This window comes from Zymoseptoria tritici, chromosome 10, assembly GCF_000219625.1.
Source record: "Zymoseptoria tritici IPO323 chromosome 10, whole genome shotgun sequence".
Lineage (NCBI taxonomy): Eukaryota > Fungi > Ascomycota > Dothideomycetes > Mycosphaerellales > Mycosphaerellaceae > Zymoseptoria > Zymoseptoria tritici.
The window spans coordinates 627,998-654,396 of NC_018209.1; the positions used below are offsets into that span (position 1 = coordinate 627,998).

At 54.8% G+C, this 26,399-nt stretch overlaps 10 protein-coding genes across 10 annotated transcripts; 8 read left to right on the forward strand and 2 right to left on the reverse strand.

The window, feature by feature from the left end:
* Window positions 1-609: 609 nt before the first annotated feature.
* MYCGRDRAFT_15610 (uncharacterized protein) lies at window positions 610-1,743 on the forward strand (the record flags this gene model as incomplete). The annotated part of the gene is made up of 1 exon (XM_003848793.1): window positions 610-1,743. A coding segment is annotated over one exon (1,134 nt), but the record flags the coding sequence as incomplete, so codon positions are not given.
* An 805-nt stretch (window positions 1,744-2,548) lies between these two features.
* Window positions 2,549-4,080, forward strand: TH3 (beta ketoadipyl CoA thiolase; the record flags this gene model as incomplete). The annotated part of the gene is made up of 3 exons (XM_003848794.1): window positions 2,549-2,691; window positions 2,772-2,952; window positions 3,021-4,080. The coding sequence occupies 3 exons, from the start codon at window positions 2,624-2,626 to the stop codon at window positions 4,008-4,010; spliced, it is 1,239 nt and encodes a 412-aa protein (XP_003848842.1).
* A 659-nt stretch (window positions 4,081-4,739) lies between these two features.
* MYCGRDRAFT_101405 (uncharacterized protein) lies at window positions 4,740-6,458 on the forward strand (the record flags this gene model as incomplete). The annotated part of the gene is made up of 3 exons (XM_003848795.1): window positions 4,740-4,893; window positions 4,955-5,068; window positions 5,123-6,458. The coding sequence occupies 3 exons, from the start codon at window positions 4,751-4,753 to the stop codon at window positions 6,456-6,458; spliced, it is 1,593 nt and encodes a 530-aa protein (XP_003848843.1).
* A 517-nt stretch (window positions 6,459-6,975) lies between these two features.
* Window positions 6,976-8,520, forward strand: MYCGRDRAFT_105917 (uncharacterized protein; the record flags this gene model as incomplete). Its single annotated transcript, XM_003848796.1, has 5 exons — window positions 6,976-7,273; window positions 7,337-7,598; window positions 7,652-7,784; window positions 7,834-7,860; window positions 7,914-8,520. 5 exons carry the CDS (start codon window positions 7,042-7,044, stop codon window positions 8,481-8,483), a joined length of 1,224 nt encoding a protein of 407 aa, XP_003848844.1.
* Window positions 8,521-8,609: 89 nt separating this feature from the next.
* Window positions 8,610-12,660, reverse strand: MYCGRDRAFT_111014 (uncharacterized protein; the record flags this gene model as incomplete). Its single annotated transcript, XM_003849102.1, has 4 exons — window positions 8,610-10,513; window positions 10,564-10,763; window positions 10,820-10,874; window positions 11,942-12,660. 4 exons carry the CDS (start codon window positions 12,432-12,434, stop codon window positions 8,610-8,612), a joined length of 2,652 nt encoding a protein of 883 aa, XP_003849150.1.
* An 818-nt stretch (window positions 12,661-13,478) lies between these two features.
* On the forward strand, window positions 13,479-14,911 carry MYCGRDRAFT_96183 (uncharacterized protein; the record flags this gene model as incomplete). Its single annotated transcript, XM_003848797.1, has 2 exons — window positions 13,479-13,512; window positions 14,007-14,911. The coding sequence occupies 2 exons, from the start codon at window positions 13,479-13,481 to the stop codon at window positions 14,909-14,911; spliced, it is 939 nt and encodes a 312-aa protein (XP_003848845.1).
* A 643-nt stretch (window positions 14,912-15,554) lies between these two features.
* MgPbs2 (uncharacterized protein) lies at window positions 15,555-17,482 on the reverse strand (the record flags this gene model as incomplete). Its single annotated transcript, XM_003849101.1, has 2 exons — window positions 15,555-15,998; window positions 16,049-17,482. 2 exons carry the CDS (start codon window positions 17,480-17,482, stop codon window positions 15,555-15,557), a joined length of 1,878 nt encoding a protein of 625 aa, XP_003849149.1.
* A 2,082-nt stretch (window positions 17,483-19,564) lies between these two features.
* MYCGRDRAFT_105920 (uncharacterized protein) lies at window positions 19,565-20,171 on the forward strand (the record flags this gene model as incomplete). Its single annotated transcript, XM_003848798.1, has 2 exons — window positions 19,565-19,849; window positions 19,915-20,171. Coding segments are annotated over 2 exons (312 nt in total), but the record flags the coding sequence as incomplete, so codon positions are not given.
* A 744-nt stretch (window positions 20,172-20,915) lies between these two features.
* Window positions 20,916-23,357, forward strand: MYCGRDRAFT_101408 (transporter auxin efflux carrier-like protein; the record flags this gene model as incomplete). The annotated part of the gene is made up of 2 exons (XM_003848799.1): window positions 20,916-22,019; window positions 22,071-23,357. 2 exons carry the CDS (start codon window positions 21,212-21,214, stop codon window positions 22,988-22,990), a joined length of 1,728 nt encoding a protein of 575 aa, XP_003848847.1.
* Window positions 23,358-24,600: 1,243 nt separating this feature from the next.
* Window positions 24,601-26,328, forward strand: MYCGRDRAFT_48576 (uncharacterized protein; the record flags this gene model as incomplete). The annotated part of the gene is made up of 3 exons (XM_003848800.1): window positions 24,601-25,425; window positions 25,482-25,619; window positions 25,675-26,328. 3 exons carry the CDS (start codon window positions 24,601-24,603, stop codon window positions 26,326-26,328), a joined length of 1,617 nt encoding a protein of 538 aa, XP_003848848.1.
* Between the last annotated feature and the right edge of the window lie 71 nt (window positions 26,329-26,399).

Below are 26,399 nucleotides of genomic sequence, written 5' to 3' on the forward strand. Positions count from 1 at the left end.
GATCGGCGGTTCATGTTGATGTGAACATAGCGACAAGTTCAGTGACTTGCCTCCTTTCGATTCAAAGACATGGAGATCCTTCAGGTTTGAGACGCTCTCGTTGTCTCCCCTGGCCGAGGTCAATACGTGAAATCGACAAAGACAAAGGACGAGGGACGTCTCCAACGTTCTGACAGGCAAGAGAAGACAGCGCCGTCCTTGGGAGACAATGTTAATACTTCGAGACAAGCTCTCGAGGAGATGTCTTGCAGCACGTCGTTCGTCACAATCAGAATGCTTGCGTGGCTTGTGATAGATGTCTTGGTGTTCACGAGCTGCGATCGTTGTAGATGCTCTTGCCAAGGCCTGTCGAGCCAGAAGTTCCTGAGGTCAGAAGGAAACGTCACTCGTTTCAACACGTCTCCCAAATTTAGATTATTCCCCGAATTCATTGTTTGATCACTCTCACTTTCCACTCGCATCCTCCGTCAGAACTCACCAACGCACACGCCGTGCCGCGAGCAGACAACATACACCATGGCTGAAAGCCAACAGCAACAACAGGCACCTCCCACAGGGCCACCTCCGCAAGGCCCTCCAACCACAATCCATGGCCTTCAATTCCACGCGCCGCCCGGCCAACCGCCGCCAAATGCCGAACAAATCGAACAGATGAAAGCCCAAATCGCCGCAGAAGCAGAAAAAGCCGGAGTCTCCATTGAAGAATACGTTGACAGGATTAAACAACAAGTCATGGCCCGCCAACAGCAGGCCGCACAAGCTGCGCAGGCCGCTCAGCAGCAAGGACAACCCGGAGCTCCACCACAACAACAGGGAGCACAGCCTGGACAACAAGTACCCATCGCTCCAGGTCCACCCAAACCTGAAGCAATCGCTCTGGCCAATTTCCTCCAGGGGCAGGATCTCAAGACGAGGACCTGTATCTTTCAGGATCAGCGAAAGGAGATGTTCAAGGTGAAGCGTGCGATTCGCGCGTTGCATTCGGATGCGTATAAGAAGGCTCGAGCGAAGAATCCGTTGTTGCCGGAGGTCACGGATCGAGTTACGGCGGAGAACACATTCAAGAAGCTGCCGCTTTCTCTGCTGGCACTGCGAGTCGAGAAGGATGATCCTCATGCTGGACACGACCATGGTCCTGTGAAAGGGAAGCGAACAAAGGGACTGTGGACGGTCAAGGTGGTGCCGCAGCAGGAGGCCGCGGATGAATTCTATTATGTCTGGATGTATGAGGGAGCGCAGTGGAAGAACAAGCTGTACGCGGGTGGTGCGTTGCTGCTGATTCTGCTCGTTGTCTTCTTCCCCGTCTGGCCGTACAAGCTGCGTATCGGAGTGTGGTATCTCAGTATGGCCATGCTCGGACTACTGGGACTGTTCTTCGCCATGGCTATCGTCCGACTGATCATCTTCCTGGCTACCATGTTCACCGTCAAACCCGGTCTCTGGCTCTACCCGAATCTCTTCGAGGATGTGGGCTTCTTCGACTCATTCAAGCCGTTGTGGGCATGGCATGAGGACGAGGCGGCGATGAAGAAGCGCAAGAAGGAGGAACGCGAGAAGAAAAAGCAGAGACGTGAGGCGAAGAGTGCGGCCAAGTCTGGGAAGAGCGCGAAGCAAGCACCGGCACAGCCTATCGCTGCCACGCCCGCTACGACTGCAACCGGCACGGATAGTGCGACATCACAAGGAAATACATCGGTCCAGCAACGAAATCTCAAGGCGCAGGTGGAAGAGGTCGAGTCGGATTCTGATTAATGGCGACGGGCATAAAGCAATGGCGTTTAGCGGCGAGGATTTGATTTTGCGAACTACGTGTTGGAGGGCGATGATGGTGGTGAGAGCGCTGGTTCGGGTCGGGGTGGATGTAGTTCATGTACGAGTGCCGAGAAGGTTGACCAAACTAAGACTCTGAACTTCTACACTGTCGTGAACGTTCCCGTAGCCACACTCCCGTTCGGCGATTTGACATCTTTCACATAAGCCGTCAATGTATGCGGCACACCGCCGACTGCATCAACCAGGGAGTCCCGACACCAGTGAAAATGTGGCCCATCAGCTCGACTACCCCGACACCGCTCAGTACCATGATGCTTTCATCTACGGCAGGCTGCCGGTCGCTTGACATGTGAATGTGCCGTGGGAGATGGTAGGATATGGTGAATTCGGCGAAGCCCATCTGGTCCGGGACAACTCGTGCATTATTGGGTCGAGAAATGGAAGGGCTTTTGGATGGCGGCGCTGGTGCCGTGGGTTATGCGCCAGCTTGTTCTACGCCGGTAGATGCATATGCTCCAGCCATCATGGCAGTACTTCGGGTTGTCCACACGACAGACCGGCAGAGTGCGAAAGGACAGTTACCGGCCGTATTGCGGTCAACAGAGAGATGTGTCCGGGGTGAGGTGCGGGAGCTGTTTGCTTGCCGTCCTCACCCGAGACCGAGAGGCGGCGCCCGGCAAAGGGAAGACTGTGAACCTCGGCGTTTCTGCGAGGTCTACTCGTTGCCATGTGAGGTTCACTTTGTTCAAGTATCTTCTGCTCTCGGTTGATCTCTCTCCCTCTCTTCTTTCCGCCACCTCACCGTCTCCATCCATATCACCTTCATACCCCGCACACATCAATCATCAACATGGCCGCCCAGAGAATCTCCTCGTTCGTCTCGCAGCTGACTCCCGGCCAGAAGCCGCTGGACAAGATGTGAGTTGATCCGCCGCCGCCTTCGACATGACATTTCCCCGCAAGACAAGAAGGATCGCTGACAAGAGCATCCGGTACAGCACCCAGAAGAACCCCGACGATGTGGTCATCACTCTCGCCATCCGCACACCCCTCACCAAGGCCCGCAAGGGTGGCATGAAGGACACCCTCCTCGATGCCATCGTCTTCAAGCTGTTGGAGCAGGTGAACCAGAAGTCAAAGCTCGACCCACAATTGGTCGAGGATATCTGCTTGGGCAACGTACGTGGAAGAGCTGCGAAGAACACGACAACAACAGCAGAGGACAACCGCTGACAACACATCCCCAGGTCTCCTCCGCAAAGGCCGCCTACTACTGCCGTGCCGCCCTCCTCGCCGCCGGCTACCCCAACACCACCGCCGGCCACTCCGTCAACCGCTTCTGCGCCTCCGGCCTCAAGGCCGTACAGGACATCGCCAACCAAATCTCCACCGGCAGCATCGAGATCGGTCTCGCTCTCGGCGCCGAGTCCATGACCGAGGGCGGCGACCGCCTCGAACGCCCCTTCGCCGAGGAGATCCTCGCCGCCAACCAGGAAGCCCGCGACTGCATGCAGCCCATGGGCCAGACCTCAGAGAACGTCGGCGCCGACTTCAACATCACCCGCGAGTCGCAGGATCGCTACGCCGCGGAATCCTACCGCCGTGCGGAAGTCGCTCAGAAGGCCGGGTGGTTCGCCGACGAAATCGCCCCCATCACCGTCAAGATCGACGGCAAGGACGTCACGCTCACCAAGGACGAGGGTCCTCGCTGGGGCACCACCTACGAATCCCTCTCCAAGATCCGCCCGGCGTTCCCCGATTTTGGAGACAAGAGCACGGGAGGCAACAGCAGTCAGGTGACCGACGGCGCGGCCGCAGTCCTCTTGATGAAGCGCTCCAAAGCCCTCGAGCTCGGACAGCCCATTCTCGCCAAGTACGTCGGCGCCACGGTCGCCGGTCTGGCGCCCCGCATCATGGGTATCGGCCCATCCATTGCGGTCCCCAAGCTCCTCTCGCAATACAACCTCAGCATCGACGACATTGACGTCATCGAGCTCAACGAGGCATTCGCCAGCATGGCCGTCTACTGCCGCGACACCCTCAAGATCGACTGGGAGAAGATGAACGTGCGTGGAGGTGCGATTGCTCTGGGTCACCCGCTGGGATGCACTGGTGCGCGACAGATTGTGACGGGTTTGAGTGAGTGCCGGAGGAGGAAGGCGAAGATTCTGTTGACTACCATGTGTATTGGTACCGGTCAGGGTATGGCTGGTCTGTTTGTCAACGAGCAGTTGTAGGTGATGACGGAGGAGGGAGTTGGAAAAATGATGTGTTTGATAGGTATGAGAGAAATCTAACGTTTCCGATGTATGGTGATCCTTGCGTCCTCCTGAAGATTTCCAGTTACCATCTACCTTCCTTGACGATGTTGAACGAAGCGACGAGATGCCGCGAGGCTTGTCATTGAGCCTGGCCTTGAAGAGCGAACTCCGTCTTCTTCACTTGGGATATCCATCGTCCCACCACGGATTCCTTCACCCAGCGCCCATGGCTTGCGATCAAAGGACCAGTTCTACAGGCATCTGGACATGTACCAGAAGAACACATCATCTCGCCGAACCGTGCCATTCACAGAGATGTGTACGTCCTTCCACACTTCGTCGTCATGTCAGAACGTCTGCTCCAGCTGGATGTAGGACGGCCGGCATTGTTTAGTGGAAATTGTGACTTGAAAAGGCCGGCACGAAGTGCGAGATGTCTCGACCGCAGCTTCCGGTCGGTAAGCAATTTCGACGGCATCTCACTGAACCAGCGAATGATGTCCAGCGCGAGAAACCGCCGAGAGAAGGGTTGCAAAGGAGAGTTCTACGACATGTTCTCGTCTAAGGCAAGGTAGGCTCCACTATGATGCCACACCACACGTGCTGTTCCGGTGGAATCCCGGCCATGCGAATAAACATTGAAATCTGCCGGCGACTTCACGCGCGTTCATAATAACGTCGAAGCCATTCGTATCGATAGCAGGAATACGTCCCAGATGGCGTCCGCAATGCTCAAGTCCCGTGTCCGGCGGCCTTCATATCTGAACAAGTTGGCTCAGCCAGAGGACCTACTGCATCACTTTCCAAACAACGCTTATGTCGGATGGAGTGGCTTCACAGGAGTTGGCTATCCGAAACGGTAGGAAGAGCTCCCGGCCAGTGTCTACTCTGAAGTCGCAGGATATACTGACCATGACCAGAATCCCAACAGCTCTGGCGGAACATGTCGAGAAGAACAATCTTCAAGGCAAACTCAAGTACAACCTGTTCGTGGGAGCCTCGAGCGGTGCTGAGACGGAGAATCGATGGGCCCGGTAAGGAGGACGAGAATTCCATCTTGCCTCGGCGATCGCTAATCTCCTTGGTAGCAACAACATGATTGAGCGACGGGCTCCCCATCAGGTCGGCAAGGAGATCGCCAAGGGCATCAACAACGGCAACATCAAATTCTTCGACAAGCATCTCTCCATGTTCCCCTCCGACCTCGTATATGGCTTCTACACGAAACACAAAGCCAACAACAGTCTCGACGTCGCGGTGGTAGAAGCCTCATGCATCACCGAGTGCGGCGGAGTCATCCCAGGAGCCAGTGTCGGAGCATCGCCCGAGATCATCCAAATGGCCGACAAGATCATCATCGAAGTCAACACCTCCATTCCATCCTTCGAAGGCCTCCACGACATCACCTTCACCGAAGTCCCACCCCACCGCAAGCCATACCTCATCACGCGCCCCGAGGACCGAATCGGCACGCCTCACATCCCCATCGACCCCGAAAAAGTCATCGCAATCGTCGAATCCAACCTCCCGGACCAAACAACACCCAACACCCCAGCCGACGCCGACAGCAAAGCCATCGCCTCCCACCTCATCGACTTCCTCCAACACGAAGTCACCCACGGCCGCCTCCCACCAAACCTCCTCCCCCTCCAATCCGGCATCGGCAACATCGCCAACGCCGTAGTCGGCGGCCTCTCCGGCGGTGACGCCAACTTCAAAAACCTCAAAGTCTGGACCGAAGTCCTCCAAGACACCTTCCTCGACCTCTTCGACTCGGGGAACCTCGACTTCGCGACCGCCACCTCCATCCGCTTCAGTCCCGAAGGCTTCGACCGCTTCTTCGAAAACTGGTCACAATACACCCCGAAACTCCTCCTCCGCTCCCAAGCCGTCAGCAACTCCCCCGAAATCATCCGCCGTCTCGGCGTCATCGCCATGAACACCCCGGTGGAAGTCGACATCTACGCCCACGCGAACAGCACCTGCGTCGACGGTAGCCGTATGCTCAACGGCCTGGGCGGGTCGGCGGACTTTCTCCGCAGCGCAAAGTACAGCATCATGCACACGCCTTCGACGCGCCCGACCAAGGGGGATCCGACGGGGATCAGCTGTATCGTGCCGATGTGTACGCACGTGGACCAGACGGAGCATGATTTGGATGTCGTGGTGACGGAGCAGGGGTTAGCGGACGTGAGGGGGATGAGTCCGAGGGAGAGGGCGAGGGAGATTATCAAAATGTGCAGTCATCCGGAGTATCGCGACATTTTGACGGGGTATTTGGACCGGGCGGAGTGGGAGTGTTTGAGGAAGGGGTGGGGCCATGAACCGCATCTGTTGTGGAATGCGTTTGATATGCATCGGCATTTGAACGAGCATGGGACTATGAAGATTCCTACGTGGGGGCAGGGGTGGTTTTTGAGTTGAGTTGGGAGATGGGGAGTCGGTGCTTGCTGAGATGTAGATTTGCAGCGAAAGTCATTCGAACGAGAGCTCCCTTCCTCTTGCGTCCAGTACCCGTGTACGCTGCCAAGTGTCGGTGTCGTCGTCGTCGTCGAAGCGAGGAATTGCGTAGACGCTCAGATCGGCAAGGCAATCTGAGGAATACCAGGCAGAGGCCTCAAATTGACAGTCGCCGCCGACGGACAAGGCTTTCTTGATTCAGTCTGCCGTCCGGTCCAGACGTTTCGTTTGTACACGATGGATGTGCGATGCGGGAAGTGGTCAAGGTGGATGTGATGAACAACTGCCGTGCCGATGGGCCCTACGCTTCCAGACCCCACCTGCGTGGCGGGGTCCAGCAAACATGACAACCATGACACGAGAACAGGTCGTCACTTGTGGGGCCGTTGTGCACAGTGGGTGAAGAAGATCCTGGAGCTGTGAGAACCGCATTCACTCCATCCCTTCACACTCTAAGCTCTGGTGTCTGCTTCTATCAGTCCATCCATCAAGGTCACGACATATTGTACTACCAACCACACCAGAGACGTCGTCATCATCAGCTACCATGTCCGCCACCAGCTCCCCTCGCAATCCTCCCTTCAGGGCTGAACACATCGGATCACTGCTTCGACCGGAAAAGCTCGTCAAGCAGCGATATGCCATCGCCGAGGGTTCCGCGCCTGCGGATAGTCTGCCTCCCGTCGAGCAGAAAGCCATTCGCGATGTCGTGAAGACGCAGCTGGACTGCGGGATTCAGTCCTTGACCAATGGCGAATACTCGAGGCATCAATTTTGGGGTATAGCATACACCCAGTCATGATCGATGTTCGCGTTGAGCAATCCGCTGATTTTTCTCGTAGGGACATTCATGGAAACCCTGAACGGCATGGAAGAGATCAATCTTCGCGATGGAGGCTACGATCAATCCATCTTCCGCGCCTACGCTCCCGACGTCAAGAGCTTCATGCACGCGAAAACGATTCCAAACTCGGTGACCGTCGCCGTGGGCAAGATTTCGCATACGGGAACGTCGACTTTCTTGCCCGAGTTGGAGTTTATGAAGTCGATTCTGCCGGAGGATCAGTGGAGTTCGATTAAGTTGACTATTACGAGTCCGTCTTGGTGAGTGGATTCGGGATCAGGCTGTTGAGGGTGTACGCTGATGTTCTTGAAAGGTACCATTTCCGCTATGGTCCGAAGAAGGCGTATCTTGAGGGCGTGTACGACAATGACGAGGAGTACTTTGCGGATCTTGCCAAAGCGTATCAAGTCGAGCTGAAGATTCTGTATGACGCTGGCTTGAGAAATGTAAAGTACCACAAACGACTCTCTCTATCATCCTACTGACTGGCAACAGGCACAAATCGACGACCCCAACCTCGCCGTAAGTTCACAACCTCCAAACCAATCTTCAGTCCCACTAACCTCACCACACAGTACTTCTGCTCCGAATCCATGCTCTCCGGCTGGTCCTCCGACCAAGAAAACTTCCAAACCGCCGACCAACAACTCGACGCCTACATATCCTTCTACAACAACTGCGTGATCCGCCCCGCCGACTTCCACATGGGCATCCACCTCTGCCGCGGAAACTACATGGGCTCCAAACACTTCTCCGAAGGCGCCTACGACCGCATCGCGACCAAACTCTTCAACGACCTGAACGTCTCGACCTACTACCTCGAATACGATACTCCTCGAGCCGGAGGCTTCGAACCATTGAAGCACCTCCCGAAAGACAAGAATGTCGTGCTGGGAGTCGTGACGTCCAAGTTTGCGGAGCTGGAGAGCCAGAAGGATATGGTGGAGAGGGTGTACAAGGCGGCGGACTATGTGGCTGAAGGGTCCGGACAGACCAGGGAGGAGGCGTTGAAGCGGCTGAGTGTTTCGCCGCAGTGTGGGTTTGCGTCGCATGCGGAGGGGAACTCGTTGACGGCGGAGGATATGGAGAAGAAATTGAGGTTGGTGAGGAGTATTGCGGATGAAGTTTGGCCGGGTGAGCCGTAGAGTGTTGGAGAATTTTGATCGTGAGGCGTTCTGTATTATGTAGAGAATGGCGTGAAAGCGAGTGCTCGTAACAGGTAAGACGGCACAACGCCTCCAGGTCGTCCGTAATGCTTCATAACTCGTCCTTCATGCCACCGGCCTCTGAACCTCTAAACCCTCCCCAGCACCAAACGCCTTAACAACCGCATCCCTCCACCTCGCCTCAAAATGCAACACATTCTCCCACGTAAACGGAATCCTCACATCCGCCGGTTGATACCGATACTGCATCGGAATCCCCTGCGGATCCCTCGGATCCTGCGACAGCTGTAGACAAAGTCCATTAGCCTTGCTCCTTATCAGCGGCAAGCTGTTGAGCTGCGCGAGCACGGTCTTATTGTACCACTCCGGAGTGTGGAGCTTTCCCTCGATGAAAATGGCTCCCGTCTCGGTGAAGACGTTGGAGAAGGCCATCAGGCCATAGCTGCGGGTTCCGCCGACGGCTTGCATGGGGTTGTTGGAGGGCCGGCCGCCAATGGCGACGGTGCGGACGTTGGCTTGCAGGATGAGGACTTCGGCCAGAGCGGCGGCGGCGGAGCCGACGATACCGTCGGTAAGGATGATGGTGTTTTCTGGTGTGAAGGGCGATTTGGAGAGTTCGAGGGGCTTGTAAGATGTTCTCCAGTATGGTGTGAAGGATGCGCCGTTGGGACCCCGTGAGACCGGGCTGAATTTCTGCTTGGCCGAGGTGAAGTTTTGTCCGTTGAGTTGGAGGTTGTGATGGTAGTTGTATTCGAGGAGTGGGTTGATGAAGTGCAGGCTTCCAGGAGGTGAATTGTCGATTGAATAGCCGTACTCTTCTGCGATCAGACTGCGCGCTTCGGTCGCTTGGGTGTTTCCTCCGTAGATGGGTTCCTCGCCGCCGTACAGATATGTCAACAGAGAGGCGAAGTCGTAGCCGCCGACATTCGAGCTTAGATCAATGACCAGCTTGTTCCGTTTGGCTGCGGAAGCTTTCTGGTAGAACTCGTTGAGAAATCTCGTAAGCGAATCATGATCGAAGTGGTTGTTGTTGACATCGTGCATCTCGGTAATTACGAGGACGGCAACGTCCCGAGTCGCCTCTCCTTCCGGGAAGAAACCCCAAGTGTTCGAGTTGTTGAGAGAGACGACGGGCATGGGATAACCATCCGGAGGCTTCACAGGACCGCCGCCACTTGTGACTGGTGTACTTGGGGGTTTGGTCGTGTTCGCGGTCGGTCTCAAGCAGTTCCCGTAGTCATAGACAGAAATCGCACCATAGCAGGTCTCCGAGTTTCCGTATTGCCATGTAATATGTTGCTGCCAGAAGTCCTCCCCTGTGTGCACGGTAGCGTTAGGCTTGAAGGTCTGGGTGATGTACGCCTTCGTTTGATCAACATATTTTGAGCCATTAGCAAATTCATACGTCGTGGTCGGACCGGGATACCAGGCAGCTTTCGGAAGACCAAACGTGAAGTCTCCGTCAACTTTCGGATTCGCAAACAAGATATTCCAGGCCGCGTCAGGGTCTTGGAATGGAGCTCCATGGGAGTAGTCCTCAAGGAACTGTGCTGCGTCCTTGTCGTTGATCTTGACAATAGGGCTTGGTTTGAACGTCTGGTTGTGGTTTATGACCGCATCAATGTCGGAGTAAATGTACGGTGCCACAGGCGATTTTCCGTCTGGAGAAGCAGAGACCAAAGACTTGGTCCGACCAAACTGGAGCAGGCCTCCCGCCATGTCGAAAAGGTATCCGAAATGCTCGTCTTGCGCATTCATAAAACACGTTTCGAGGTCCAGGCTGAACAAGTATTCGGAAGTGTATGCGTCTCTTTCCACGGCTTCTTTGACCGAGTTGATGCAGCCGACAACATCCACCGGTCCCTTGACCTTCTGCGCGTATTCCTCGGGAGGAGACTTCAACCACTGCATGTCCGCATGAAAGTCCAGGTATGGCATCAGAGTTTTGATGAAGAAGAGATCCATTTCCTTGTGCATTGGCACGCTCATCAAGCATTCGTAGGCCAAGGCTGCAGTCAGGAGTCAGCAAAAGCATATTGCCCTGTTTGCGGACACATACCAGCCGGCACTTCCTGACTCTTGCCGGCTTTCATAGCCGCTGCCTCAAGTTGCGCACACGCATTGCTCGATTGACGTTCGAGGTGGTGATGAAGGCTAGGGTCGGATACAGCGGAGACTGTTGCACCTCCTGCGATGAAGAGCCAGCGCCATAACATCGTATCGGAGGAAAGCAAAGGTAGAGAGCGTAGGCAGGACAGCCTGAATGCGAAAAATGCGAGCAATGGGCGTATGATATGCGACACGGAAAGACCGACCGTCGCGAGAAAGGTGTAAACGAAAGTGTGAGAACCACGCGAGAGGCGGCGAGTTCTGCAAGAGAAAGAGCGTCGCCAGTCCCAGATGGGGTGTTGGCGTGTGAGGTGTGGTCGCTAAGTCGGTCGTCATTCGAAACCTGCCTGAAATGAGGAGTATTCCAAGATAAGGTATGCCGTAATGTTGCAAGGAACCTGGGACTTCAAGAAGCCTGGACCCCAAGAGCCATGACTCTGACCACGCTGAAGTCTGATACGCGATATGCCGGTGCACATGGCGTTGGGGTCGTAAAACACATTGCCATGCTCATACCAGCTTTGCTCTCTGGTGACGTTACTGTACGAAGTCCTCCCGGGAGCCAGTCGCAGAGAAGCTCTCGAAATACTTCGATCTGTTCCCACAATTATCCGGGGCCATCGCTGCTCAATCCTGCGAAGTACCAGGGGGTGCTTTGACCTAGGATTAGAAGACCAGGGATGTTGAACTCGGGAATCCATGTGTCGTCGTAACCTAAAACAGTAGATCCGACAGTTGCCGTCGGTCCTCAGCCGCCTTGCGAGTTGACGTCTTCCACGTCAACGCATGTGCACGTCCATGTCCAGAGTGCGACCTGTGCAATAACTCGTTGCAGCTCGATACCTGAAATATGTCCAACAAAGGCTGCTGTCCGGAGCAGCTGCTTCTCCATGCTTCGATCCATGTCTCCACCGTGTACTGCCCGTATGCGTAGAACCTTAACCCGCCCACCATATGAACACCAAAAGGCAAATCCAAATCCATCAATAGTCCCAGAACGCCCCTTGGACGCATATCGTCCGCTGTGAAATCATTTGTACATGTCCGCTCAGTCGCCGCGCCATGCTATGAGTGCACGGGTACGGAAAGGTGAGAGCGTGAGAGCGCCAGCGCCAATTCCTGCTCCGTGAAGGGATGGTGGTCGTGAGCAGTAGAAAGCGTGGTGTCCATGCCGTGATACTGGGCACCATCGCGTTCCTGCTCGGCTCTCACGTCCATAGAGGTTGGTCGTGACTTGTATGCCATATCTTTCGACTGTACTCTTGACAGACCCACTGCACTATCATTAGCACTCTGCTTATTTCCCGGCCGGCAGTTATAATCCGCACCATTGCCCACGTCGTCGTCGCCCTCTTGCTCCATTTCTGTTTTGAGTGTGGTCGCTTTGGCGGCATGGCTCACGTGCTCTCGTTGTCGTGTGCCGCCTTTCTCTGCTTCTCCACTTGTGACACTGCCGTTTCGAACGACATCACTTTTGCCGCCATAGCTCTTCTTGCCCATGCTGTACCAGCTACTGCGCCGGCTCGGTTGTCTTGAACTGTTCCTCCTGCTGGGTGCTCTCGTGCCCATGGGACTGTACTGGCTCTGGAAACTCTTCCTTCTCCATGCCTCGGCAAAGCTGAATGCCTCTAGACTTTCTTTGTGTTCCTTCTTTGGTGGTGCGCGGTACTTTGGACGAGGCATCGTCTCGCCTGGTTTGTAGACATTGCTCGGCCAGCGCTCGGTGTCCGACTCTTTGGTCGAGGATTTGGAGATTTGCGAGCCGCCGTCCCCTTTGGATTTGGACTTGAACAAGGCTTTCGCCTTTTCTCGAATGGCCATGGTGGGTGTCGAACGGATCGATCGGATTGTACTGGGTACCGACTCACGTCGGCACGTGGGATAAGGGTGGAAATAAGGTACGTGGTAGACGATCGTCAGTGGGAGCACTACGTCAATTGCCGGAGCTTCGTGCGCGGGGATGGCGGGCGGAGTTGGAGCGGCGGGTACGACGTGGCTAGATATGAGGTTTTCATCGATGTGAGCCAGTGCTAGGGTCAAGGAGTGAGCGTGGTGTGGGTGATCCCAGGGCGAGACAATAATGTGCGTTGTTTTGAAGGATGAAAGACAAGGCGAGGTGTAGGGAAGTGGGGACAGGTGGGCAACTATAACCTCGCGCCAGCATCCTCCAAAGGCCGAGAGATGTCACTCCAGTCCTCCGGGAAGGATCTCCTTGTGGGTTAGAGTAGGATTGACACTCATCAGCGTGCTTTTGCGAGGCACTCGACATCGGCTCCAACGGAAGCGCTTGGTGTCATTGGAGCCTCATTGGAGCCGGAACGCGGAGGATTTCGCGGTGATGCTGAGCGTATGGGGAAGTAGCGCCGAAGAAAGATCCGACTGACCAGGAGGAGGTCAAGGATCTCAAGGTCGGCGTGGACATGATGACTTCTAGAATGCTTCGATCACATCGTGGATCCCGAAGACGTTGGGAGTGCGCTGATGATGGTCATCGTCGTGGGACATCGCTCACTGCACCCTGACTGTGCCTGACACTTATGCAGTTATGCAATGCAAGGAGAAAGACACATCATCTGCATCGCCCGAGATCAGAACTCCAAGACGCAGACGGAGATGAGAGGCTTATCGCCAAGCTATGATGAAGATCGGGCTACGGTGGTGATGGAGGATGCGTGGAAGATGACTTTTGTGCTTCAGCGTTCAACAGCTCGGCCGAAGCAGCGTCATGGAGGCATGACATTGCGTCGCGGAAGGATTGCGAGTGAGGCCGTTCTTACACGGCCATGAGGCGAGGCTTTAGGAAAAGACCGGACTGCAGGAAGCCAGGTCGAAGGTGCGTTGTTGTCCAGATGGCATTCACTCTCCATGGATAAGTCGAACAGTGTCATCGGAAACATAAGTGAGTACCAACATGGAGCTGAAAGTCGGTGCCATTGAGGACATGAAGTCGCTTCTCCTGCCTGGAGTTCCTTCCTTCTTTACCACGAACCCACCTTAACCTTAGCTCAACCGCACACGACTCTGCTTTTGATCTCTTCATTGTCGAATCCCTCTTCCATCAACTCAACTCACCATCTCCTTGACACTTCACTTCACTCACAGTCACAAAGAAGACCATCGGCATCGCACTTCATCTCCATCAAGATTCTCTTCGGCATACCAAGCCCAAGATGTCCAGCTCATCACCGATCGACCTCACCTCCAGTCCATTGGGCGATCGAGCTTCACCACGCGAACGAGTTTCACCGACCGGTCGAGCTTCACCAACATCTATGCCGCCGCCAAAAGTCGTGCCACCACCAAGGGCCATGTCTTCACCACGAAAAATGCCACCACCAAGAGTCATGTCTTCATCACAGCACATGGCTTCGCCAGGTACGACGTCTTCACCAGACCCCATGCCTCAGCCAACAGCCATGTCTCCACCAGCAGCCAAGCCTCCGCCAACAACCATGCTTTCGCCAAAAGTCATCCCTTCACCACGAAGCATGCCTTCGCCATGGGACATGCCTCCAGCAAATGCTGTGTCTCCATCAAAAGCCATGCCCTCAACAAGCGTCATGCCTCCGCCGAGTATCATGGGACCAAGCAAATTGCCTCCTTTCAGCCAGCGAAAGGTGTCAGCCGCGAGAGACGATTTGATGCTGCAAATGAACGACCCTGAGCTGGACGAGCTCATCAAGGAACTCCAGAATAGGCAACGCAAGAACCGGGCGATCGGCACCTCCAACCAGAACTGCGGCTTGCTCAAATTGCCGGCAGAGATACTCAACTACATATACGAAGATGTAGCCGCGGATGCTTACGGGAAGGCCGTAACGCCGCATTTGACGGATGAACAAGGCAAAAAGGTACGGCCATCTCTTCTTGGCACTTGCTACCAGATATATCAAGAGTTCTCAGGTGTCATGTGGAGTCCGAAGTACATGCGGGCCAAGATGTTTGGCGGTCAAGGCCAGAGCTTGGTCGTCACGGAGCCGAGACTGCTTCACGCCATCGTCAACGAGCTACTCAGCTCTCTCATGTTCGATACGAGGCGCACTCATACGACCAATCCGACCGAACATTGTCAGGAGGATGTAGACAGGCATTTGTATCAGCACGCCAACGCCTGGATCGGATACATAACATCTCAATGCCCTGGTGCTTTCGAGTACTGGTCGAAATTTCAGATTCATGTTGCGAACACGGAGAGCGACCTCGGCAAACTGTCAATGAAGCATCGCCCAGGAGACTTCATCCGGATCCAAGGCCTGACATTCCTTATTAAGGACAAGGACAAGCGGCGGGTGATCTGAAAGAAGGGAAGGATGGTCAGTCAAGGCATCACGGTGGCCCCAACCTGGTGGCTGCGCACTGACGCTCCCCAGAACAGCTGCACGCTGCAAACACAGATCAAGAAGCATAATCAACTCCGCCATCGGGTCACTGAGGGGATGAAGGCACAACGTCAAGAGACGGGCGAGCGAATCAAGGTATACATCACGGAAGGAGCATGGGTATTAGAGAGGAATCTACATCACAGCATCACGCATCAACCCATATGAATTCATGCCAATCATCTACACATCTACCTTATCTCTCATGTCTCAGGTGATGGAACACATCATGATGCCTCTTTCTCACCCTCAAAGCTCTCCCATCTCAACCCCTCAAACTCCAATTCCATGCCATGATATGCCGTATGCCTTGCTTGAATGCCGTGTATTCGAGTTGCCTCGTACTGTGAAAACCTGCCTCTTCTCCTCAATGTGTGGCCGTTCCGTGCATCTCCGGCCGCGTCAAGTGCTGACCACGAGGGCAGTTCGAACTTTTCGCCTAAAACGCTGAGCGTGTCGGCTACGAGTGAGGGTCCCCAAATCCGCCACTCCCAATGAGAGACCAACGCCGGGATTCTCCTGCTCGCGCATCAATTTTCCTTCTCCCAGCTTCGACTCCACCTCACACCGCCACCGCTTCTTCATTCCTCGTCGGCCCACCTGCAGCCGGACTCCCCACCGCATCAACCGCATCCAACGGCGCCGCATGCAACGCCGGCTTCGCACTCTTCCCCATCGTGCCATTTCTTCTCCTCTCAATCGCCGCAATAACCCACTCTCCCACCTCGCGGTCCACAAATCCACCCTGATCAACTCCACCCTGTGACGGCTCCGAAGTCGTCTGCTCCAGAGGCTCTCCATTCGCCATGGCGGCCTCGGCGGCTTCTTCGTCTTCCTCCACAATCGTCGCCGGTTGCGCGAGAGTCGCCAGCCAGGCGTGTTGGAGGAGCATTGGGTACGTGGGCCGGAGTTTGGGAATTTTGTTGAGGCAGCCAGCGACGAAGTCGCGGGCGGCTTCGGAGAAGGTGTCGGAGGGGAGGTCGGGTGGGTCACCGTCGACGATGGCCTGAGGAGAATGTCAGTTGAGTTATGTGAAGGCTATGCGAATGAACTCACCGAGAGTTGGGAGAAGATGTTGTCGTAGGTCTCGGGTGGATATGGGTACCGGCCCAGTGCGCACTCGATGATTGTCAGGCCTAGCGACCAGATGTCGGATTGTACGCTGTAGCTTCCCACGCCCGAACCGCCTGTGACTTGACCGCCGCTTGATATCCGCTCTGGTGCCATGTATGACTGACAGCCGATGTTCGTCTTAGCTATGCTGGCCACCAAGTTTCCGGAAACGCCAAAGTCGCAAATCTTGACTTGTCCTTTCGTGTTGATCAGGATGTTGGTCGGCTTGACATCCCGATGGATGATGTTGTGCTCTTCCTTCAACGACTTCAATCCGAGGGTGGTACAGTATGTGATCTTTTGCAGCACGCCTTCCGGAACGCCGTCTCCGTATAACTTGTCTACACTCCCTCCGTCCATGAATTCCATGCATATGTACACGGCTCCTTCTTGGAAGAAAGCGCCGTAGAAATCGACGATGTAAGGGGAGATACATCTGTGGAGAATGTCCAGTTCCATGATGATAGACTGGAACTTGGCATCGTCCAGCTCCAGACGCATTTCCTTCATGGCCATGATGATTCCAGTGGTGCCTCCTCGACCAAACGCTTGAGCCGTGGTCGCACTTGTAGGTGTCTCGATGGCGTCTGATCTTGTCGGTGATGCTGGACTGGCATCTTCGTGGTCTTTCGCCGTTAATCCGCGTGCTTTGTTTCCGGCCAGACCTTGACCTGTTTTCCGAAACTTCGGTCGTGCATGTCGAACCTTGTATACCGTGCCGTAGTTTCCCTTTCCCAGCTCATCCAATGTGTCCACCTCGTCCAGACTTATACTGAAGCTCTTTCCTGACTCAAAGTCGATGCCTTCTCCATGCACGGTCGCCCTTCCCTTGAATTTCAACGCTCCAGTCTTGGTGTCAATCATATCGGCATACTTCTCCATCTGACTCTGGTTTTGTTGGACCGGCGGTGCGGCGTCTTTGTTATCGGCAGATGGTCCACCACCCATGTCGGACAGATTCATGTTAGGCCTCCGTCTTCCAGCAGGTGCTGCGGCTGGAGCGGCGGGCGAGGCACCAGGTAGACCACCAGGCAATTTCAACCCACGCTTCTCGGCAAGCGACAATGGTTTCGCGGGACCATTAGCTGCGGGTACAGCAGGTGACGAAGCGGTGCTTTGTGCGTTTGGGCGATTCAGCTGAGGCGGCAGCCTGAAATTCGAAGGAAAGCCTGCCACTGCCGGACCGGGAGACTGCACATTAGGAGTGACGGCGCCACGATTGGGACCTGGCATCGCTGGTCCTGATCTTGACAATGTAAAGGCCCTCATCTTTGCTGCGATGTCCTGATTCATGGTGGCTCCTCTTGCAGCCATTGGACCTGCGGCGGGCCTGCGAGCGGCATCGAGAGTACCCCGCGGGGTGGAAGAGGCGGTCATGTTGGCCATGGAGGAGGGGATGGTGTTGTCGGAGGCGGTACGTGGAGGTGAGGACAGTCTTGAGAGCGAAGGATTAGCAAGAAGCGGAGAAGCAAGCTCTTCAGGCGAAGTCGGCGGCGACGGAGATTCCAGTGGACTGGTTATTTCGTCGTTGGAGTCGGACATGGCGGCGGCAGGCGGGCGTCGTGGCCCTTTTGAACGGCACTTCGCGGAAATCGGTGATGGTGTTGTCCTGGCGAGGCGAGCAGGTCAAGGAGTGGATGCAGCAACGCCGCGACGGGGAGTAAACAATGTGAATACCCTGTCGTGTGGAGGAAAACGTGCAGACAGCGATTCCTGCTTCGGCGGGGTGGGCGCGTTGCAAGGTCTTCGTGTGTACCTTAATGCGAGACGAGACGGCTGTCGATCGATCTCGGACGAGAGTGTGGCGCGGATGGAGGGGTCTCCGCTCTGCTCTGTGGCTAGTGATCGATTTGGAACTGCATGCGGGAAAAGACTTTCTTGATTTTGCGATGAGTTTGATGGTGACGAAATGTATTCAATAGGTCGTCGTAATAGGAGATGTCTGACAGGTGAGGTCCATGGCACAGAAAGGTGAGCGACGTGGAAGCCGCGTGATGATGAATGGGATGAGTTGCGGTTCCTGCTCCTTCCTGCCGACTGACGAGTCTGGCGTAAGAATGATTCAATGGTCTTTCCGGAGCAGTCCGCGCCGCGGATGAGAAGCAAAACCATCTCTGCGCTGAGAACACCTTCGCGCAGTGCACCGGTCGTGTATTGACGAGTGCTCTGCAGGTCTCCTCGAGATTGCCCACCTACGTGGAGGACGTTGCTCGTCATCTGTGAACGCGTCCTCGTCAGAAGATCCAAAACATGGACCATCAATCTGCTCCAAGCCAGTATTGGATACATGGATTGGAACCTGGATTCACGCGAAGTACAACAAGTCAACGATACAGCTGGAAACTGAGCACGGCATGGCTTGGAGACCACCTCATGCAAGCAGAAATTTCAGGTTGCGGTCGAAGTGCACCCCAGGGATTCGTCTTTGCACATCCCTGTGCCAGGCGAGGAAAGCAAGAAGCGAGTTCTTCTACTCCAATGTCACCATCATCATCGAATCAAAGCACGCTGCTCATACGGTCGCGCTGCAGACATGGATGGAAGTTTTCCAGCGCCATTCCCGTGCATGAGACAGGTTCTACAAGCCCTTGCATTTGCAGACGCACGTTCATTTCCCCCACGGCCTAAGGCCTTAGACCTCTACCCAGCAATCGGCCTGTCACAGCCTCCCTACGACTGAACCACGGCTAACGAAGGCGCAGAGACCTGTTGCCCTCGGTCGATGTCTAAGGTGCAGACTTGAATACATTCACACTTGGACCCCGAACGGTCAACTTCCATCACTCGTACGAACCCCTATACCTACACCGCCTGGTCGCAAGCGGATGAGGCATTTTGGGCATGAAGTAGTCCCTGCCCTGCAAATGCGAATGGCACTTTGATGCGCTAATACCCTAGACGGTATGCGAACGCATGCAAACGCATTCAAGTGGTCTCGCCATTCAAACCTTGCCCAAGGTTGATGGCCTAATTGGAAGGTCTGGACCAAGGCCGTGACAATTTCGGTGTGTATGCTTGCCAAAAATTCGCTGTGATCAGGCTATTGACCTCAGGCCGGGTTTGATCCGTGAATCCTCTTCGAACGGTGACTAACTTGCTCGCAGGCATAAGAGCATGTCCAGAGGATGGATTGACCTACTCCCTGGTAACCGAGCTATTCAGGTAGGCCGAACATGAGCCATAACTACGTTGCCTGGACTGTGACTACCTCAACAATATTCGTACAGCATAGGCACGCATTGGAAGCGCAGGCATACGAGCATACCCAGGACGGATTGGTCCAGTTTCTCGTCTTCATCCCATTGACTCTAGGCCGGGCATGAGCCGTAATCACTCCGACGAGTTCGCCTGCTGGTCGAGATGTGTCAGTGCTCGACTTGTCTGACACTGCTCATGGGCCTCAGCGATACATAAATGACCAAGATCTGCTCTCAACCGAGCATCAAGTCAATCATCCGCATTCTCACATCCTGCTTCCAACCGAGCAACACCTCAATCATCTGCAATCTCCCATCATCGTCACGACCGAGTAACAACTCAATCATCTGCATCCATCCTCACATCCTCTGCTTCATCGACAGCCGATCTTGCCTCGAAACCATTATGAAGATCCCCGTGGCCATTGTCGCCGTGCTCGCGACTCTCCTCCAGCAAGCCCATTCCGTGTCCTGGTGCTGCACGGACACCAATGAGGGCGTGTATGATCCGTTCGGGGATTGCAAGCACGGCAAACACAAGTACTGCGTATGTACCCGCAGCTTTCAAATTTTCCTACTGCAGCAAGCGTGTCCTGACAAGTTTTGACTCAGACTCTCGTCCGAAATGCCGGAACCGAAGTCACTGGATACATTTGTCCTTTCAAGGAGTTTTCGTTCGAGAAAGAGTGGCATGGTGAATGGCTTTGGTCGCAGGGAACATGCGGGCCCGGAAACCAGGGACGGTTCGCTTGTGTTTAGCAGCAGTGAGCTTTTTGTTGGCCTGGTTGATCTTGGATCGTCTTTTTCGACGGTGGAGAGTGGAGAGTGGGGATGTGATGTGTTCGTCAAGCACGCATCTGACGATGGAGAGCTATCCAGGTCCTGAGGTAGAATGTCAGGTGGCAATAATTTTTTTTCTTTGGCACGCTCACCACTCTCTTCTACCCATTCTTCTGGCATCGCTCTGTGTAGAGGAAGCATAGCCATCGCCTTTGTTGTTCGGATTGACCAATAGTTATCGGTGTCGATCGAAGCCTACCTATTTGCTCCCACTCAAGCCGCATACTCTTCAAGCCACCCAGGCGATGACAGCGAGTTTCAACATTCACAGGTCTTTGTAGATGTCACGGTGCGGATACGAACGGCCAGCTCCGCGCAACCTTCATCGCACAAACTTCGCTGGTTGGCCTGGACTGTGCAGTATGAGGAGCAGGAGAACCATGGTACCTAGCGAGTGTGCAGTAGCGAGAATGAGATGGCGACCTTTTCTCCGGATAATGGAAGACCCCGTCCTCGTCAAATGTTGCCTTTGGGGGCCGAAGAACGAGGCGATCGACGTCAGGCATAAATTCTACAGGTTGACAGGCAGGTCAAGCTGCCCTGGCAAATTTGCAGGCGAGCGGAGGTTGGAACACGCTGAGCTGGCTGAGAGAGAGGACGGGATGCAAGAACCGGCTGAGGACGAATCGCGGTGCTGGTGGTCGCACGTTTGATCATGCTTTCTTGGCTGCTACTTTGCCAAGTAGATGACCTATTGGCGCTGTCATCCTTCCCCGATTCCTTTATCACCAAACCCTACAAGCCTGTTTCTTGTTCCGGGTACTTTAACTCGTGCGACCTGGGACCTCCTTCTTGACTTGTCGTTGAATACTGCGGTATTTCAAGTTGTTTGTCGTTGTCACGTCGCAGTTGGACAAGTCGAAGAATACCTTGCCTTACCACTCCAGCACGGTCATCCAGCACAGCCACGATCTGTTATCGCTGAGCAGGGCTAGATTTCTTGGACGCCACTTCCCAGTTCAAGGTTGAGAATAATTGGAACTGACGACAGGCATTGCACGGCGCTAGGATTCTGACAATTCTGCCACCTTCCAGCAAGTGCCTGCTTCCTCTTCCCTTCACCTCCACTATGCCGTTCTTCGACTTCCCGCAATCAGTGCGCGTGAGGAATCTCGCCAGCGCCTCACTCATCGCCTTCAAACAACGGCGACAAACCTCCCTCGTCGACCCGTTATCACTCGATGCGCAGTTCCCGATCTGGGACGCCGTCACCAACGCGACCATGTCAGCCGTCGCGAACCACGACTCACATCCGGACTTCCTCAACCTCGCCGGGCTGGTCAGCGAGGCCGTCCTCGAGGTCGTTTTTGTCGCTTTGCCCGGATTCCTCGTCGCCATCACGGGCATGTTTGACGCCAACAGCCAGAAATTCGTCGCCGAGCTCAACACCATGGTCTTCACCCCATGCCTCATCTTCACCAAACTCGCCAGTCAACTCAACGCCGACAAGCTCGCCGATCTCGTGGTGATACCGTTCATCTTCGCCGCACAGACTCTTGTCTCATTCGCATGTGCGCAACTGATGGCGTGGGCGTTTGGATTTGGAAAGAAACATAAGCAGATGCAGAAGAACTTCGTGTTGGCTATGGGCGTGTTTGGAAACTCGAATTCATTACCGATATCGTTGGTGTTGAGTTTGAGCAAGACAATTGCAGGATTACATTGGGACCAGATACCGGGCGACAACGATGATGAGGTTGCTGCGAGAGGAATTTTGTATCTCCTCATTTTTCAACAGCTAGGACAGCTTCTGCGATGGACATGGGGATACAGTGTGTTGCTCCGACCAGCTTCGGAATATGAAGACGACCAGCGGAGAGATGTGGAGGAGGAGGATCGCAGCATTGAGGAAGGACCGTACACGGACGATCCAGACAGTCCCACGACCAAGCTCATTAGAAATGGACACGACTCTGGCTTCAACTCAGGAACAGACACCCCGAGCCCACCGCTCTCTCGATCCGGCCAGAGCGGCATAGGCGCTACGCCTGGAAACGGCAACGACATTAGCACTGAGCCGAGAAATTTGACCCACCACGATGACAGCGACGATGACTTCACCCAGTTTCCCAACTTCTCCCGCAACAATTCCACCAACAAGGCGCCTCAAATCAAGGAGCCCACCGGATGGAAGGCACCTCTCTACCGTGTCAAGAACTGCGCAACCCGCACAGGTCGACGAGTCTCCTCCACCCTGTCAACATTCTTCTCCAACCTCTTCCGCCGCCTTCCCACACCTATCCAAAAAGTCCTCAAAACCTTCCACTACTACAACTCGAAATTCTGGGCCGGCGTCTGGCGCCAAATGAACCCTCCTCTCTGGGCCATGCTTGCCGCGCTCATCGTCGCCTCTGTCCCCGACCTCCAACATCTCTTCTTCAGCAAGGGAACCCTGGTCTCCAACTCTGTCACACGCGCCATCCAACAATCCGGCAACGTCGCGGTACCTCTCATCCTCGTCGTGCTCGGTGCCAATCTTGCCCGCTCCACGCTTCCTCAAGACCAACTCGCCACCACGAAGGAGGAGAAGAAGGAAGAGCGTAAACTGCTCTATGCGAGTCTGCTCAGCCGCATGGTGTTGCCTGTCATCATCATGGCGCCAGTGTTGGCGTTGACGGCCAAGTTCATCCCAGTCAGCATCTTGGACGATCCGATCTTCATCATCGTCTGTTTCTTGTTGACGGGTGCGCCGAGTGCGTTGCAGCTTGCGCAGATTTGTCAGATCAATGGAGTCTTTATGGGAGCCATGTCGAGTCTGCTGGTAGCGAGTTATGTTGTGGTCATCTTTCCCAGCACGCTGCTGTTGGTGTTGATGGCGCTAGAGGTGTTGGAGTGGGCTGTGATTTGACGAAGGTGAGGAGATGGCATGAGAGCGGGAAATGCTCTATTGATATCTGAGATCTGGTGCATGGGTGTGGAGTAGACACGAACAGCACAGCTGCCTTGCACGGTCGCTGGAAGCATATCGGGAAAAGAGTGAAGGTGCACAGAAAGCATCCCGGATCTCAGCGGTTCGGTCTCGGTCTGGCTCATGATGAGTGCGGACTTGATTTGCGTTTGTTCATTTTGGCGAGGCGTTTCGAGGTGTCATCTCATTACTGGAAACTTGGGGCATACCGCGAGCTTTTGTATTCTATGATGATCGCAAGCGGGATTTTTGGGAGCTCTGCGGGACTTTCGGTCTGAGCGGTGAACGAGGTACATGTGTCATTCTTCTCATGGTCTCTCTCTCATTCTCATTTTGTGGGTGAAACCTGCTCATGCTCAGATGTGGGTGAAACCTGCTCATGCTCAGAGTCATACCCGTTTCTCCTCTCGTTCGTCATGAGGGCGGCTTGGCTGATCACTTGCTGTCTCTCGGACGTACCTCTGAGTGGACCCTTCCATTCCGAATCATTGCCCAGACTGATGCCGGAGTTGAGTAGGCAACACGCCGGCGTTTTCTGCTTCCCTTGGCGAAGATCGGATGCATGCACGACTTGTGGTGAAGGGACGAGGAACACTAGGAGGTACCTTACGGACCTTACCTTACCTTATGTCAAGCGCTTAGTAAGCCTTTTTGAGTGCCCTTCGCCGGTGTGCCTGATTTAAGGTCCATTTCTACCTTATATCTCAGACTCGTCAAGACCTTTGATCAGCCAAGTTCCGACGCGACGGAATTTACGTTTTTTACAACAAGCAGCACTACGAAGGGCCATGTACAGGTCCATTTCCCAACGCGAGAAGTCGTGGCCGATCCTTCGACAGGTCGGCGGGCTGCGGGAGCCAATGCGATGGCGGCATGCCATAGACTTCGATCTCCTCTAGACGGCTATCTTCTCACACTACTGCACGGAAGATGCTTGCCAGGACGAGGTTCGCGGACGCCATGTCGACGAGCCTTCGCTACCTTCATGGCTCCGCTCAAATCGCACCACGCAACTCGGACTCCAGTGGCTCGCTCGCTATGGTGTGAGCTCGAGGGACGAGAATTTTGTCGTTGCTTTCGTTCCTCTCGAGAAAACACATTCTCCTCGATTTACATTGCCGTTCCGTGGCGCAGACTGCACAGTCCAAGCCCATGGAGTCAGACACATGCGATGCTGTTTCAGCGGGATCACGGAGGGACTGCTGCCAAGACCGCTTCTGCGGTCAAGCTTTGATGCATGCGATCCTCGGCGATGGCGACATCTCGATCTTCTCCAATGAACATACGACGCAGCGACAGAGACCGCCTGTTATGGGTCCCTTTGTATACACAGAACCCGGATGGTAAGATGAGGCAAGTTCTCTTTTCACTCTCCCCATCGTCAGGCCTCGTTGTTTCCAACACCTCGTCAGCGTGACGACCACGTTTGCCGGTGGGTCTTTCACACGCGCTGTCGATCCACAGTTGTCGTTGAACTTCACCTCCAACTCAGCCCTCCTCTGCCCAATTCAACCAGACCAGGCAAGTCTTGCGGGCTTCAGATCGATACGATGTTAAACACCAAATCTCCATCTGAACCAAAGACCGTCGAACCGGATTCTCTCTCGGAACCTCCTCTACACGAAAATGGCTCCTACGATCCTAACAGTGGTGTAAAATACGGCCTCAAAAACCGACATCTAAGCATGCTCGCCCTGGCCGGCATCATCGGTCCAGGTCTCCTCGTGGGTTCTGGCCGTGCTCTTCAAAATGGTGGTCCGGCTTCATTATTGATTGGCTTTGGCGTCATCGGAATCATCGCGTTCTCCATCATGCAGAGTTTGGGAGAGCTGACGACGCTGTATCCGGGCGGTGGCAGTTTTGTGAGTCTGGCGGACAGGATGGTGGATCGGTCTTTCTCGGTGGCCGTCGGGTGGAACTACTGGATTATCTGGGTTGCTGTGCTGGCGAACGAGTACAACGTCATTTCGAGCATTTTTGTCTTCTGGAGCGATAAAGTGCCGATCTGGGGCTACTTCTTAATCTTCTGGTCGGTATTCTTAGTCTTCCAGCTGCTTGGTGTGGAAGTGTTTGGAGAGGCGGAGTTCTGGCTTGCCCTGATGAAACTTCTGGGTCTGGCGGCATACTTCGTGTTCAGCATCATCTATGCCTCCGGAGGACTCGTTGGTCAAGACGAGCCTTTGGGCTTTCGATACTGGCGGGATCCAGGTCCTTTCAATGGCAATGGCTTCCGTGGCGTGGCGGCTGTCTTCAGCTATTGCTCGACCTTCTATGCTGGAGTGGAGAGTGTAGCCGTCGCAGCGACTGAGACCAGGAATCCGAGCGTGGCTGTTCCGCAGGCAATTCGTCAGGTCTTTTGGCGGATCATCTTCGTTGTTAGTATCAGATGGAGGCAATGTTTCGTTCGTTATCGGTGCTAACGAATTGCCAGTACATGGGGTCTGCCTTCTTCTTTGGCCTGACGTGCCCAGCCAACGCCATTCAACTCGTCGATGGCTCCAGCCGCTCCCTTCAAAGTCCAATGACAGCCGCGATTCAAATCGCGGGCTGGCAAGGCGGCGTCCACTTGGTATGTCGCAACTCACGTTCCTGCTCGGGTTTTCGCCTTGACTGATCCGATCTAGATCAACGCCTTCATCTTCATCACCTGCCTCAGCGCTGTCAACAGCTCCATCTACATCGGCTCCCGTACAATCCTGTACATGGCACAAGGCGGCCAAGCGCCCGGTTTCCTCGGCAAGACCACCAAGCGCGGTGTGCCCGTCTACGCTATCTTGCTCACCAACGCCTTCGGCGCCCTGGCGATGATGAATGTCAGCACCGGCGCTGCGAGAGCATATGGCTACATCGTCAATATCAGCGGTGTCTCCACGTTCCTTGTCTGGGGCAGCATCTCATTCATTCACATCCGCTTCCGCACAGCATGGAAGGTCCAAGGCCGCACCGTCGAAGAGCTACCTTTCAAGTCCATGCTCTATCCATGGAATGCCTACTTCGGCCTAGCAGCCAACGTATTCCTTGCGTTGGTGCAAGGCTGGGGGACTCTCGCGCCTTTCAACGCCGGCAACTTCGTCAGCGCATATATTCTCTTGCCGTTGTTTCCAGTGATATGGGTGGTGTTCAAGTTGATCAATCGGACGCATTTCCGGCGGGCAGAGGAGATTGATCTGGTATCCGGGAGGAGAGAGGATTTGGATGTTGTGAAGAAAGTGCTCTATACGGAAGGGGTGGGAGGGAAGAGTGTGCCGTGGTGGCGGAAAGTGTTAAAGAGCTGTTGAATTGATGTGTTGAGAGACAGTATCCTCCCTATCCCAGCCTTCCTCCATCCATAGCAGGCTGGCGGAACGTG